The 14,775-nt window shown below is 36.0% G+C and overlaps 1 protein-coding gene across 8 annotated transcripts in view; it reads right to left on the reverse strand.

Annotated features, from left to right (window-relative positions):
- The window catches only part of mrtfaa (myocardin related transcription factor Aa), a 49,827-nt gene that overhangs the window by 12,420 nt on the left and 22,632 nt on the right, over positions 1-14,775 (reverse strand). For 6 of the 8 annotated variants that reach the window (XM_051886871.1, XM_051886870.1, XM_051886872.1 and 3 more), the window contains exons 4-9: positions 13,893-13,958; positions 5,055-5,110; positions 4,871-4,946; positions 4,555-4,716; positions 2,282-2,442; positions 86-205 (exon numbers count right to left, since the gene is read on the reverse strand). In XM_051886871.1, coding sequence (XP_051742831.1) covers positions 86-205; positions 2,282-2,442; positions 4,555-4,716; positions 4,871-4,946; positions 5,055-5,110; positions 13,893-13,958 — 641 coding nt within the window. Of the gene's footprint in view, positions 1-85; positions 206-2,281; positions 2,443-4,554; positions 4,717-4,870; positions 4,947-5,054; positions 5,111-13,892; positions 13,959-14,468; positions 14,575-14,775 lie in introns of those variants that run through there. The other 2 variants (XM_051886875.1, XM_051886874.1) reach the window with 2 other exon arrangements.

Consider the following 14,775-nt stretch of genomic DNA (forward strand, 5'->3'; position numbering starts at 1 on the left):
TTATTGCACTTTGCATGATAGGACACGTGTGCAAGACATTAAAATTGTAATTACAGCTGTCCTGGGTTATATGAGGAACTGTCACCTTTTGTAGTGCAGGAGCTTGTTTGTGGCCTGTTGTTCCATTGGCTAGTTTCTGCTGAGGGGCGGGGCCAGCTGCGTTTGGTAGCGGAGGTGGAGGAGGAGGAGGAGGAGGGGGCGGGACCTAAGAGAAAAAGGAGGATCTCATGAACTTAAGGAACTCTACCATGACTGTGTGACTTTATTCAGTCATGTGTGTGTGTAAATGTGACTACAGGACCAAAACATTAATGCATGTAGATGATCAAGTGCGATTACACGCATTCTTGTTAGAATAAGTGTGTGCGAAAGTGTCTGTGTGGATGTTTAATGAGCTGAATGAAGATGGTGAGCGTTGCAAATAATTCAGAGCTCTAGAGAGCTGACTGAGCATGAGGAGCTACACGAAGACTTCAAAGTGTGTGTGTGATATTCTGATGATGATAGATTATTACTTTATAAACCTTAGAGGGGATTTACTAAAACTGCCAAAATTAATGCAGGTTTAATGGAAAACAAATTGAGGCTACCTGTATGTGTTTGAGACACTCAATTACTATGCGCTAAAAGTATATACGTCACTGGTGATGACAAAGTATATACTTTTGGCATACTTTTACATACCACTAATACCCTTATCACACACCATTTACAGTTTTATTTTAGTATTATTTATATTCTATTATAGTATTTATTAAAATTTTGAATTAGCCTTTATTTTTATATTTTCAGATTTTATAATTTTGTTATATGCTTTTGTCATTTGTTATTTTAAAATATCTCTATTTAGCTTTAATTTTATTTCAGTTTTAGTATTTTAGTACTTCAACTTAAACTTATTTGCCAAGGCAATATTTTTAATTTTCTATCTATCTATCTATTATTTATTTTAGGGCTGTCAAAATGTGTTAAGTAATGTGTTCTCTGATTAATATTTTCTTTATAAAAAATATTTAATGCAATTAATGCAGCAGTGTTAAGGTCTTTGCACACGGAGTCCAAAATTTTCATATGCATTTTTTCGTATTCGTCATCCTAAAAATTCATCACGCACAGAAACCTTGCACACTGAGTCCGATGCAAATTAATCCGTTGCAAAAAAAATAAAAAATAAAAAAAAAAATAAAAAAATAAATCGCAAACCAATACAAAATGGAGTCTTCAAGCAGTGAGGATGATTTTGTTGTCCTCTCTTTACTTAAAAAGAGAAAAAGAAAGAGGAAATATTGGGTCCATCCAGTCCTGAGATGGCATAGAGAGGAAGGAGTGTTCCACCTCCTTATCAAGGAGCTGCGGGATTATCCCAAGCGATTAAAAGTTTACTTCAGGATGTCAGTGGCTCAGTTTGATGCTTTGCTAGCGGTACTGGAGCCACATATTAAAAAGAAGACCACTAATATATATGTATTCCGCACTTTGTTTGTCATATAGTGCTTTGTGCTGCGAGATGAAGTGGCTCAACTTGCCAGACACCATTCTGGATTTTGGTGTTCGCTTGTACGGTGGCTCTGAATTGTCAAAAAACGCTTGCTATGGATGCGAAAAACACAGAAAATCCGAATTTTTTTTATGATGGGCCAAAGTATCGGAGGCAGTGTGTAAATGTGATTGACACAATGTGAGGTCATATTTTTTTTTAATGTGCACAAATTTTGGACTCGGTGTGCATGATCACACTATCTGGATTCCACTCACCAGCTCCATGAAGTGAGAGAGAGCGGTCAGCCGAAGATGGTTTGCAAATAGGCCTATCCTCTGATCAGCCAATCATTCATTCAAGTGCTTTTAAACCATTCAAGCATGATAAGATGTAAAAGAGAGTAGTTCGCTACTGGTGCACTGTCTGTGTAGCAGATCTCAAACAGTGTGCCAGCACCGATTTCAGTTCCCTTTTACATCTTATGAAAACACACAAAAATTGTCAAAATGTCTGTTTTTGGAAAGTATCCTCATAAGCACAGTCTTAAATGAGTTAAAATGCTTCACGTTGGAGCTGCAATAATACCATGGATGTGCATTATATTTCTAATAATTCAGTGGCTTGTTGTCAATTACTTCTTACTTAATTAACTGACATTTTTATTTCAGCTTTATTTCAAATAACAGAAAAGATCTGTAATAGTTTTAGTTAACAATAACGACACTGTTTGCATGTTAAGCACAAAGTATACTTCCATTACTTTGAGGTACAATTTTATGTATTCAAATTAAGATATGGCACCTGTTTTGGTGTTGTTTCATTGGCTGGTATCTCAGGTGGAGAAGGTATGTGGGCGTGGCCAAGGGGAGAGTCCTGACAGAGTATCTGCTCTGGTGAGAAAGCATCACTGCTTTCCTCATCAAACGAAGAGTTCTCTGCTTCTACTTTTGGAAACTCCGTCTCTGAAGGTGAGACAGTGAAAAAAGGACGGTTAGAGTAGAACATACAAGATTTTTACTTTTTCTAAAGAAAACATCAGTGGTGTTTGCCTACACAAAACTCACTGCCACAATGCCAAGGTGTTGCTATGTGGTTATTAAAAAAAAAAAAAAAAAAAAAAAAAAAATTAGCAATAGAAATAGTCAGTGATCTTAAATAAGAAAAAAAAATACATTTGATAAAACAACATGAAAGAAACCTCTGATCTTTAGTGCACTATTTCCCTGTTTAACTTACACTGCACTAATATTGTCCCAGAGTGCATAATAAAACCTTTAAACTCCACTGCATGATATTTATATTTAATTTGAGCATGCTCTGAGAGTGTGGCATTATGTCGATAATCATTAACTCTCTAATTAGGGTATTTAGGGATTAAAACAGTTTAAGTCGTTCTGTGCAAACGTCTTTCAGTGTTCCTTCTCTGTGCTGCATTGTGTGACGCTGCATAAACTTCACGGTTAATCGACTCTTGTCACCACAGAGTGGCATATACTGTATGAACATTAATGTAAATTCCCCTCTAATTAATTTAACTTGGTGTTTGACGCACAACGATCTCATTACCATAACTCCGCATTAAATTATCGCCCTCTGCACCGCTGCAGGAACGTGGCAGGATATAAATATGAAGATGAATGCGCACATACCACCTAACAATGGTGCTGGAATGAGCAGTGGAGTGCCTGTGTATGGATATGCTGTAGATTGAGAAAAAAAAAGGGAATGATCCAGCAGAAATGTTGAGTGAGAGGAATATAAATGTGAATGTTAGCTTCGATGGGAGAATTATCCAAATCGTGAAAACAGAGCTTTGCTTCGGTCACTCACAAAAACAGTGAATAAAGAGACAGATGGGAGGACTGAAAAGGGCACATAGATAAAAGATAGATAAAGATTTAGACGGAATGAGTATGAAAGAGTATCTACAAGTTCAATAAATTGTAACTGCTATCTTAAAGTTTAATTTTTTGATATAATGGCAATATATTTAAGATTGCAACAACTAATCAACAAAACCAATAATGAAAATAAATAACCAATTTCTTAGACAATTAACAGTAGGCTTGTTCTTTGTTTTCCTTTAATAATATTTATTTAGTTTACACTTATTATAATTAATATTATTTTTAGATATTTAAACTTGCAAAAAAAAAAAAAGTTTGAAAGCAGTAAAGCAGTTTATATAGTAACTGCACATAACATACAGCATATACATACATGTATAAGTGTAGAATATATATATATATATATATATATATATATATATATGATAATATATAAGAATATTGCAAAAATAAATAATAATAATATTTATATTAAATAACTGACAGATTATCAACTTAATTGTTATTTGTAGTCCTAGATATATTATAAAAATTCAATATAATGATGGATAATGAGACATACATACATACATAATAGTTTAAATTAAGTTAATAAGATTAATGAATTAAAATTAAACAGAACTAATACAAGGGGGAACTACCACTCATGTTAAATGGCTGACTGTTTTTGTTGTAACGGTTTGTATATTGGTCTATAACTAAATAAAGCTTTTACTGTACTGTGTGTACATTATTAGTGTTGTCAAAAGTACCGACTTCGATACCAAGTAGGTACTGAAATTTAAAAAATGTGACGCTTTGAGCATTGCGGATTCGTAAACACCTCTGATTGGCCATTGTGTTCACACGCTCAACATATATGTCTGTGATTGGCTACAATGATCAACGCATGGGAGCGTTTGAAAGCACATGGAAGTGTTTGAATATGAAAGTGTTTATCGATCTATAGATAGACGCCTGCTTTCAAACGCTCCCGTGTGTATCTGTGTAAGATGAAGAACATCATTAATGACTATTTACAACATGTTTTTGAAGCATTGATCATTGTAGCCAATCACAGACATATCTGATGAGCGTGTGAACACAATGGCCAATCAGAGGTGTTTACGAATCTGCTCAACAGCACTCAAAGCATCACATTTTTAAAAATTCATTACCAGCTTGGTACTGAAGTCAGTACTTTTGACAACACTATGCATTATTGTGTTTCTGGCTTTAATTTAGTACCTATGATGACTTGTTTGAGGCTGCTGTGAACTGGAAGGATATTTTTGTGAATGAGCTCCATCGGACCAGGCCGCTGGGAGATTTTATCGTTCAGGTCGTCAGCTAGACGAGCTCGTTTCAGCAGAAGCTGTCTGGCCTGAAGAGATGGCTCCGCTGACGTCTCTATATACAGAAAATACATACAGTTAAACATTCTGTACATAATCCAGTCATATTTTTTTTAAACGTTTGGACGCCTCTTTATATGTCTTAACCTCTGGACTCTCTATGAGATGTGTGTCTGTGTTTGAACTTTAGGTGTTATTAAAATACTCACCTTCAAGAATGTGCATCCTGACCAGCTCTGACCTCTCTGGGCGACTGCGGATCTTTCTCTTCAGGTAGTCCTCAGTCTGAAATACAGGAGGAAAGTATGAGAAATAAAGTGAGAGTGTGTTTATTTTGGCTTCACTGAGAAGAGATGATTAAAAAAACAAAACAATCTGCATTGGAGGACTTACCCTAGCTCGTTCTAAACTTCGTCTCTGCTCATGAAAGGACGCAGAACTTTTCAGTGCTGCAAGGCAAAAAGATACAAAGTGAAAAGACTATTAAATCCAAGCTGACATAAAAATGGATAAAGTTTCTATTTTTAAAAAGAAAAGAGCTGTGAGAATGGAAAACATTTTTCAATAAATGAGAAAAATCATAAATAGCAAACTTGTTATCTACACTGTGCAGATCGCAGGCAACGTTTTTGCTTCAGTGTGGTGCAAATACTTTTCATAGTTTTTTTTTTGGATCAGGTGAAAATGTTATTTTTATATAAATGAAAAAAGTGCTTGTAGAAGACCTTGATACAGGAACAACATATTACACCGCATCTCTTTATTCCAGGCACACATACGCAATTTGTACATGCAAAATCTAAAAATATTAATCGTAACAGGCACATCTGAGAGACAGTTTAATCCAGCAGATTCACAGTCTGAGTACTTGTGTGTGTGTGTGTCTGTGTGTCTGTCCCATATTTAATACACTTTGAAACAGAGCTTCTCCTCCTGGTTCACAGTTGTCAGCACAACGCTTCTACAGAGACTGAAAGCAAAGCCCGGCTGATGATACAGAGAACTAGAGATTAATGAAGAAAAGGTGAATGGCTCTTGCCATGCAAAAATTCTGGGTGGTTTGCTGGACGGTCTAAAGTGGCTAAAACCCCGCTGAGAAGTTGCCTCAAATATTATCCCCTCTCAAAAGAACTGAAACTAAACATATTATTACACTCACTCACTCACTCACAAACAACAGTTCTTTCTGGTTCTCGAATCTGATTGGCTGAGAGCCGTGCGATATTCTAGTGCCAACAACACTCCTACCTTTTCACCATTTGTATCACTCCGCTTGAAGCAACTGACATGGCGGCTGAGCAAATCCACCTTTTTTTTTTTTTTTTTACTACAAATACAACACTTCTTGTACCACAAACTGTAGTTTTAAGAGTTTTTTTAGGTGAGAAAGTAGTTGTTTAGACCTGAAATACGTGACTTAATCATAGCGCCCATTTTACAATTTGCTTAGATGTTTGAGGAGATGCGAGCTCCAGGCCAGTGGTTGTGTACCCGCCGAGAACAGCTTCATCTCGGCCAGTGCTTCGGGGATTTGCCGCTGTCTCTTATAGTGGTTAAACATGATATAATTCATTTTGGGTACATAAAACAGGCGATCTTTGGTCTTATTAATCTATTACTTGTTCCTGAGCAAATCGAATTGGGCTATGTTAAATTTACTTTTAGAGACTTTTAAATTGAAAAGGACTTTTGTAAACAAAGGACGTTTCTTTAGCGCTGTATGTTATGGAAAATTCCCTTAGCTGTAAAAAGGACAAATACAAAGATCGCTGTCCTCAGCGGACATTCAAACAGATTTTTATAATGGATATAATATTATGGACATCGACCTGAAGAATGAATGATTTATCAGACACAGGTAATGCTTGCTCAGGCGATCTCTCTCTCTCTCTCTCTTTCTCTCTCTCTCTAATACTGTACAAAATGCAATGAGTTTCAATGGAGGGACTCAACATTCCTTCATCACTAGTTCTAAAGTGACGTTTTAGAATTTAGAAACTGTCAACTTGAGATTTGAATCCGTGGCGGAAGGAAGTAGCTCTGCACAAAAGAGGGTTTTAAAGACACTCCCTTGTTATTTCTTATTTGTTTACACACTCGTGCCATTGAACTGTTGTATAAACGCAATATCACACTCGTAGCCGTGCGATATGGCTGCATATCAGCACGCTGTGATTACCTACGGCACTCGGCCTGCAAATCACAGCCGTGCTGATATGCAGCTATATTGCACGGCTATGAATGAGATATTGCTCATAATATATATTATTGCAACATAATATTGCATAACATTTACTGCAACATTTCATTTAAAAGAACATTTTCAATCTGAAACAACTGAAAATGATTTTTGTTCCTATTTTCCTATTAGACATTAGATTGTTTTCGTTATGTTTCATCCCTTCCCTTTTTATAATATTACAGGAATTCAAACTTTCATTTTGATGTTTATGATATATTGCACCCTGCATACAATGAATGAGAATTACAAAGCCACAAACACAGAAAAATAAAAAATAAAAAACTATATAATCTAAGAGATAAATGCAATGACAGCATGAGGAAAGGAAGAAAAAGAGAGGGCTGGAATAAAGCAAGAAAAATAAGATGAATACTGGTAGTTGTTTGTTGAGAGATTCTGGCCTGTGAGGTCAAAGTGGTTCATGCACTACCCACAGCAACACACAGACACACAAATACACACACAATGCCCTTTAACCCTGACCAGCAAAAATGCAATTATCTGCCGGAAGAGAGAAAAGTGTGTGCGAGAGAAATTATGAGGTTAGTGTGAAAAACCACTTCATCTGTGTGAATTCTCATCATCATTTTCAGCTCTAACACCCCATCAAACGCCACATCACCCAACCGCCATCTTGATATTAAGGATTCATTGCATAATTATGGTCAAATAAGGTCGCTTTATCTGACATCAAAATCTTGGACAGACCAATTACTAAAGCTGATTATGAGTTAAATGAGGGTCCTACATTCACAATGGTCCACCACAGTCAAAAAAATGGCGATGTGTGTCATTTATCTACAGATGAGAAATTACTAAGACTGAAAAGGTGAAAATCAGGGCACAAACACAATTAATTTGTGTTGTAAAACCTTTTATAAATGCATTCGTAGATGTCTGTAAAGGCTTAATGCAGTATCCAATGACATTTCGGGCCCTATCATACACTGTGCATTGCGGCGCCAGGCATGACGCAAGTGTTTTTTGCTAGATTCAGCCTGACGCAGTGATCATTTTCACGTCCTGTGCCACGTTGTTCAAATAGCAAATATACTCACGCCCATTTTTTCTCCCATGGGCGTGCTGGTCTGAAAATGAGGTGTGTTCAGGTGCATTGTTGGCGCGTTGCTATTTTGAGGCAACTGAAATAGACTGCGCCTTTGACCAACTGAAGTCTGGTCTAAAGTCAATGGCACAATATTTGTTTTGTTATTTAAAGAGCGCGTTAGAAATATGCGCCAATATGTGGGTGCACAACGTGCGTACACTCTGCTTATTACACACACAGAGATGCGCAGCAGCACACAAACATGCCAAATATTAAAAATAAAAGGATTACAATATAAAAGATTATTATTGTGTGCATAAAGATAAAATGCTCACAGATGGTCGGCTTGCACGCTTTAACCTCGTGCACGAGCAGATACGTTTCCTCGCTAGAGAAGTGTTCAGTTTTTCCGCTTGCAAATTCCGCCATGTAAATAGCGAATCCGCCATGGCGCAAGCGCAACTGGCTTTTAAAGGGAATGGGAGATGAGAGTCTGATTGGTTTAATGCACGTTACGCCCAAAACACACCCATTACTTATTAAGAGACTAGGGACAACACTTTTAGACCACGCGCCGGGTGCACCGACCATTTTTAACTAGCAAAAGAGGATTTGGATATGCCCTAAGCGCACTTGCGCCGTGCGCTTTAGACCATATGCTTAGAACGTTAAAATAGGGCCCTAAATGTTTTTTTTAGGTTATGTAATCAGAATTTAAGCAGAAAGTCCCTGTAACCACATCCACGTCAAGACTCAGGCTCAAATCTTCAGGTTTCCTTTCTGAACTGCATCCTGGATATGTGATTCACTGTGCTGACAACACAGATTTAAATGTTTCTCAACTGTAGCATCTCCCGTGACTAAATCAATCACCTACAAAACAGTTTTATAAGCATTATTAACGTAAACTTAAACAAAATGCATGAAAACTTTATTAACTTTTTAAAAAACTAATATAAATGCAAAAAAAACATGACTTCAATAGACAGTCGTGACAAATGTAATGACATCATTTAGTACAAACATACATAAACAACCTAAAGTGGTTATACTTTATTTCATTAGTCCACTTCAGACATTCTACTAACTATAAGTAACTTTTCAACTACATGTCAACTAACACTTAGAGTATAAGTAGACTGTTAGGTTTTGGGTTAGTAGGGTATATATATATATATATATATATATATATATATATATATATATATATATATATATATATATATATATATATATATATATATATATATATACACACACACACACACACACACACACAAAACTAAAACTAAAAGAGTGAAAACGTAAAAATAATCTAAATTAAAAGGACAAACTGAAAATAAAACAGGAATAAATATTTAATATCACTGTTAAATAATGTTTCTCGAAAATAGAAGAACTGTGAATTTACAATCTGGCCGGATGGTTCTGATGCGTCAAAGGTCAAATTGTACTTATTTCCGGAGGTTGTATTAATGGGTTTTAATGGGGGAAGCATTAACTTGAAAGTAGGAGATGTTGACTCAGTCATCAGGGTGATCAGAAAAGGCAGATAAGAGAGAAAGAGGGCATTCAAGTTGACAGGAAGTGCAGACATACACAGGAAGTGAAAGGGAGAAGACAGTGAAAGTAGTGCTTAGGAATATTCTAAAAGAACCGATACACATTTGCACATTTGCTGCTGGCTTTTCTTTCCCCTTGGGATCCATATTTAGATCCAGACAGTTATTGGGTGAGAGCTGTAAAGATCCCCCTTAGGTTGCCATCTGCTGTCATTGCTGTTTATTTCTATTCTGGACCATTTCCATCCAAACGACTTTCTATATTCTCTCCACAAAGTATGTAGTTTGCTTCGTATAATCAAAAGGATTAGGAAAGCAAATGGAAAGCGAATGGCTTTGATGGTTATAACAGGCGTCTGACCTTTTACTAACAGATATAATGGGAAACATGGCATGTATTTAAATACACTGCTTATCACCTGCTCACTGGCTCAACCAAGTATGTGTGTGTGTGTGTGTGTGTGTGTGTAACCCACCCAAATGAAGAGCATGGCTAGTCATGCACTCACTATGAGTAAGACCGCACAAAATATCTTCATCTTAGACTCATGTTTAAGTGTGATAATGTGTATTCGACACGCTCCATGTCTGCAATACAAATAACTGCAGATCTACTGCAATTAAAACGTTTAGATTAAATGCTAATTCTGAGGGCTTCCTCAGACTTTTCTAGTCAACTTTCTAGTCATATATATATTTATTAATAAACTAGTGTTTTCTGAGTCAATGTCGCCGACAAAAATGAAGTTAACGACGCTGACTCTCATCTCTGCAGTATAGTGGATGCGTCTTTAGAGAGAAATACATGTGAAGTTAAATATGTCGTGCAGTAAGCGCTGTACTAAGTTAGCTTCCAGACTCCGCACGAACACTTGGATTTGTGCACATTATTCTAGGTTAACATTAATGTTAGAGCGAGCTGCCATGTAGAGTGGCTAACGTTAAGCTAGCTACTGACATGTTTTAAATGATAAACATGTTTGATGTCGATGAACGATAGGCGAAAATTTGGATTTCCTGCCTGACATAATTACCAAATGGACCAGCAATGTGAACAATCTGTCCATCAGACTGCGTGACTTCGCCAATTCCTGTGGGGTTTGTTTTTTCTGTGACAAATTAATTTTGGTTGACTAAGCCTCTTCTCATCGACTAACAATTAGTCAACTATTAGGGGGAAGCCCTAGTAGTGTATGAATTTTATAACTATTTATACTACCAAACGTCATAGAATAGTGCATAAGTATGCAAATTCAGACGCACCTTAGAATCCTGGGATAGATTTGCAATGACTGTTTTCAAACAGGTTTCTCAAACCTTCTTTTTTCTGATTAACTGTACACATGGTATTAAAAAATGAATGTAAAAATTAAATAAATTAATAATAAATAAATAAATAAAATTGCAGATATGTAAGGAAATCACTAAGAAATTGCTTCTTAGCATGTTCTATTGCATCATTGTTGATGGTTGAACAGTTGACAGCCCAGTCAATGCGCCAAGCAAAATGCTGATATCAGCAGACACTAGGTTTAAATTGGATCACAGATGCTGGAAGATAATATGGGACCAGTATGAAGCATTACATAAAACTACTAAAGGGAAGTGTCAGCTAGTTTAAACTCTCTGCTTCTTCTTTTCTGGTTTTCATTTCTTTTTCTTTTTAAGATAATTCTAAGAAGAGATCTTAAGCAAGCGTCTGGTGGTTCCACTATCGACGCGCCTCCTTAAAGGGCCAGTCACACAATCAATATTTAATACAAAACAAACATAAACTGACATCAAATTTCATATTGGGTTTTGTGTGCATGCTTTAATAAGGAATGTGCATTTAATATATCTGTAATCATATCATAATTAGAGTATTGTAGGTTAAACTGGCACATATTAGACATTCTTTTTCCCAATTCAAACAGTAAACTACAGTACTTAACCGTTATATTTCCTACTGTAAATTCAAATGGAAAAAAAGAGACACATATGCAAAGTACAAATGCGAAATTAGATCTAGCTAGACCAGATCTCTGGAGACAAAATGAGATGGTTGCAGGGTATCTACACATTTGAGAGAATGAAATTTAAGACCTTTAAATAAATACTCAAAATGCAAACTAATATTCAGATGCAGATGAAGAGCCAGAGCAAAGGAAGCATCACATCAGTCCGATCATTTGGATTATATAACTAGATATTCTCCAGAATAGCTAGTCTAGTCTATTCTCCAGATATCCTCAGAAGTTTATGTCTAATGTTTTGTATAGGAGTAGAGCCAGAAATGAATGCTACTGGTGGTAAGTTTGTCATGCACATGATTAGCAGTGTTGGAAACTTGGAAACAAAATGAGACCGATTCTGTAGTTGGTTTTGTAAATGCAGTGGTTAAAAAATAAAATAAAATAAAATAAAATAAAATAAAATAAAATAAAATAAAATAAAATAAAATAAAATAAAATAAAATAAAATAAAATAAAATAAAATCTTTACTGCTACTCTGTCCTAATTTTATTCTCTTAAAAACATTGTATGGAAACACTGCTTGTGTTATATGTGTAATAATGTGATATTCAGTTATTCACATGAATTAAATTTGCAAACATGGCTAGTGACAAATTAAATCATACCCTACAATATAAAAAGACTTTCAGTGCTATACAACCATAATAGAAGTACATCGGAATAACCCATAACAGTTCATACAACAGCGTCTAGAATATTTTTTGAAGGCTGATAAATGGATCACTTTTATATTAAGATCTTTTAGGTGTCTAAAACAGTTGCATTTTTTAAACCGTGCTTCCTGTGTGAACCAAGTTTAGTGTTAAAGTCTTAGTTATGTGTGAACAAGACGCTTAACATGAAGGTCTCAGACACATCACCAGTCTAGAATGATGCGACTCAAACTTCTCACCTGGCTAAACTTGACAACCACTAAAAAACTTGTAAGCATACCAGAACCATCCTGAACATGGCAGCTTATGTGAACTGGTACAAAAATGTCTTTAAAATAACAAAAGTCCCTAATTACATTAGCAGACCGAATGCTAAATGTCAAAAATTCTGCTTGCACAACATCTTAGCTATGACCATCTTAGCTACTGTACGAGATGCACCTCGAGTAATTAAAGGATTAGTTCACTTTAAAATGAAAATTACCCCAAGCTTAACTTACCCTCAAGCCATCCTAGGTCTCGAGCCAATATCTAGCTTCCGCCAGAACACCTTCCGTATTCTACTTACGTATTCAACTGTAACGCCTCTCGCAGTTCAAAGTGCTTACACTACGTCCTACACTTTCCGCATTGAACTTACGAAAAAAGCGTAACTGACGCAACGTCAGTTACCCTTTTTTCGTAAGTTCAATATGGAAGGCGGTCTGGTGGAAGCTAGATATTTTACTTTATAACTTGTTAAATATGTATATATTTTTTTTACACAAACGCATTGCTTCGCTTCAGAAGGCCTTTATTAACCCCCCCTGCGCCGTATGGAGTATGTTTATGATGGATGGATGCACTTTCTTGAGCTTCATACTCGTTGGTCCAGTTCACTGCCATTATAAAGCTTGATTGCGTCAGGATATTTATTAATATAACTCAAACTGTGTTCATCAGATAGAAGAAGGTCATATACACCTAGGATGGCTTGAGGGTGAGTAAAGGTTGGGGTAATTTTCAATTTAAAGTGAACTAATCCTTTAAATATAATTTGATAATTCTTCTAGAGATACTTGGTGAAGTAGAACATGTACAAAAGGAAAAGTGTGAGAGATTTGTTGAGTTATTCAGGCTAAACTACTTCAAAAGTTTTGACCTCAAAAAGAGCTTGTTCAAACATACATTGGGATCTATGTGTGGTTAAGACCTCTGGGTACTCGTTTTACTCATCATTAAGCATTCAAATCATCATGTAAACTATCTTTTAATTTTAACTGACTTAAATCAAACCATACATCTCCAGCCAACACAAGATGGAAACCTTTTTGCCAAAATCGAGTGCGTAGGCACCATCAGAATACTGATGACCCGACAGTTAAGCAGAGAAAATCATAGTTTTGAGATGAATGGGCCAACCTTTCTTGCTCGGTGAAACCACAACGCAAAGGAAATGAGTTCGACTATGTTTACCAAACCAAATCAGCATCTTACACAGGATGAGAGAGACTAGCTATACCTGCTAGGTTCAACCACAAGACAAGGCTACATTTTACTTAGATTCACAAACGGATGAAAACCGTAAGCCAGGTGTGGGACGAAACTTGTGCAAAAGAAGGAAAAAATATCTTCAAGATACAAATCAAGAGAACATTCGGGATGTACTACAGAACGTCAGTGGAACAAAAGATCCACTAACAGAACTTCATAATAAAAAGTGGTTCTTACGTGGCATGATCCCCTGGCTAACCAGTTCTTCTCGAGTCCGTCTCTGCTGAAGTTTAAGTTGGAGCACTAGAAGAAAAAAATAAAGTCAAAGATGAAGACATATCTCACATATATAATTATCAAATATGAAAAAGAGCACAAAATGACTCCAAATCAATTCTGAATTAGACAACAGGTTAACAAAGAGGGTTAAAAATACTCTTTTAACTAATTTCATGAATTATTGGGATATAATGTTCCACTGTTACACAATGAAAAGATTGACAAACTGTACATTTAGATTCAGATAAGCAGCATCAACTGTATATGTCAAAAGTGCATACAAAACTATACATATATACACACAAATGAAACATTTCATAGACTGAAACTCAGTAAAAAAGATGCTAACAGGCAGGTCTTGTGCAATAAAAACATTTGAACCTCTCAAAACAGAAACACAACTGAACTGAAAAAAAGTTACTCTGTACAAAATGATTCAATGTAATTCATTACTATTATAACGCCTTAATATCTGCATGTTCAGGAGAGAGCACGCAATAAATGTAAGGAGATACATCATGACAGAAGACACACAAGTTGATAAAATACCCGACGAGTAGCTCGATCTGTCTCCTTCATCCTCCCCTCGAACAAGCTCTTCCTGACAGCCGGCAGAGAGCTTATCAGTCAGAGAGGAGAGAGTACAGACTACAACATACTTCCTCTTCCTGTTTCTACATTCAATTAAAAACAGAAGCAAGTGTGTGAGATGTTTCTACGGCTTACCACAGGAAGACAGACTGTCAATTCCATGAAACTGCAATGAAGAGTGTTTGAATCTATATTGCTATTTAACCTAGAAACTTGTATTAAAATGATCATGGCACATCTACCATGAATA

The sequence above is a fragment of the Ctenopharyngodon idella genome, chromosome 3 (assembly GCF_019924925.1).
Source record: "Ctenopharyngodon idella isolate HZGC_01 chromosome 3, HZGC01, whole genome shotgun sequence".
Taxonomy (NCBI): Eukaryota; Metazoa; Chordata; class Actinopteri; order Cypriniformes; family Xenocyprididae; genus Ctenopharyngodon; species Ctenopharyngodon idella.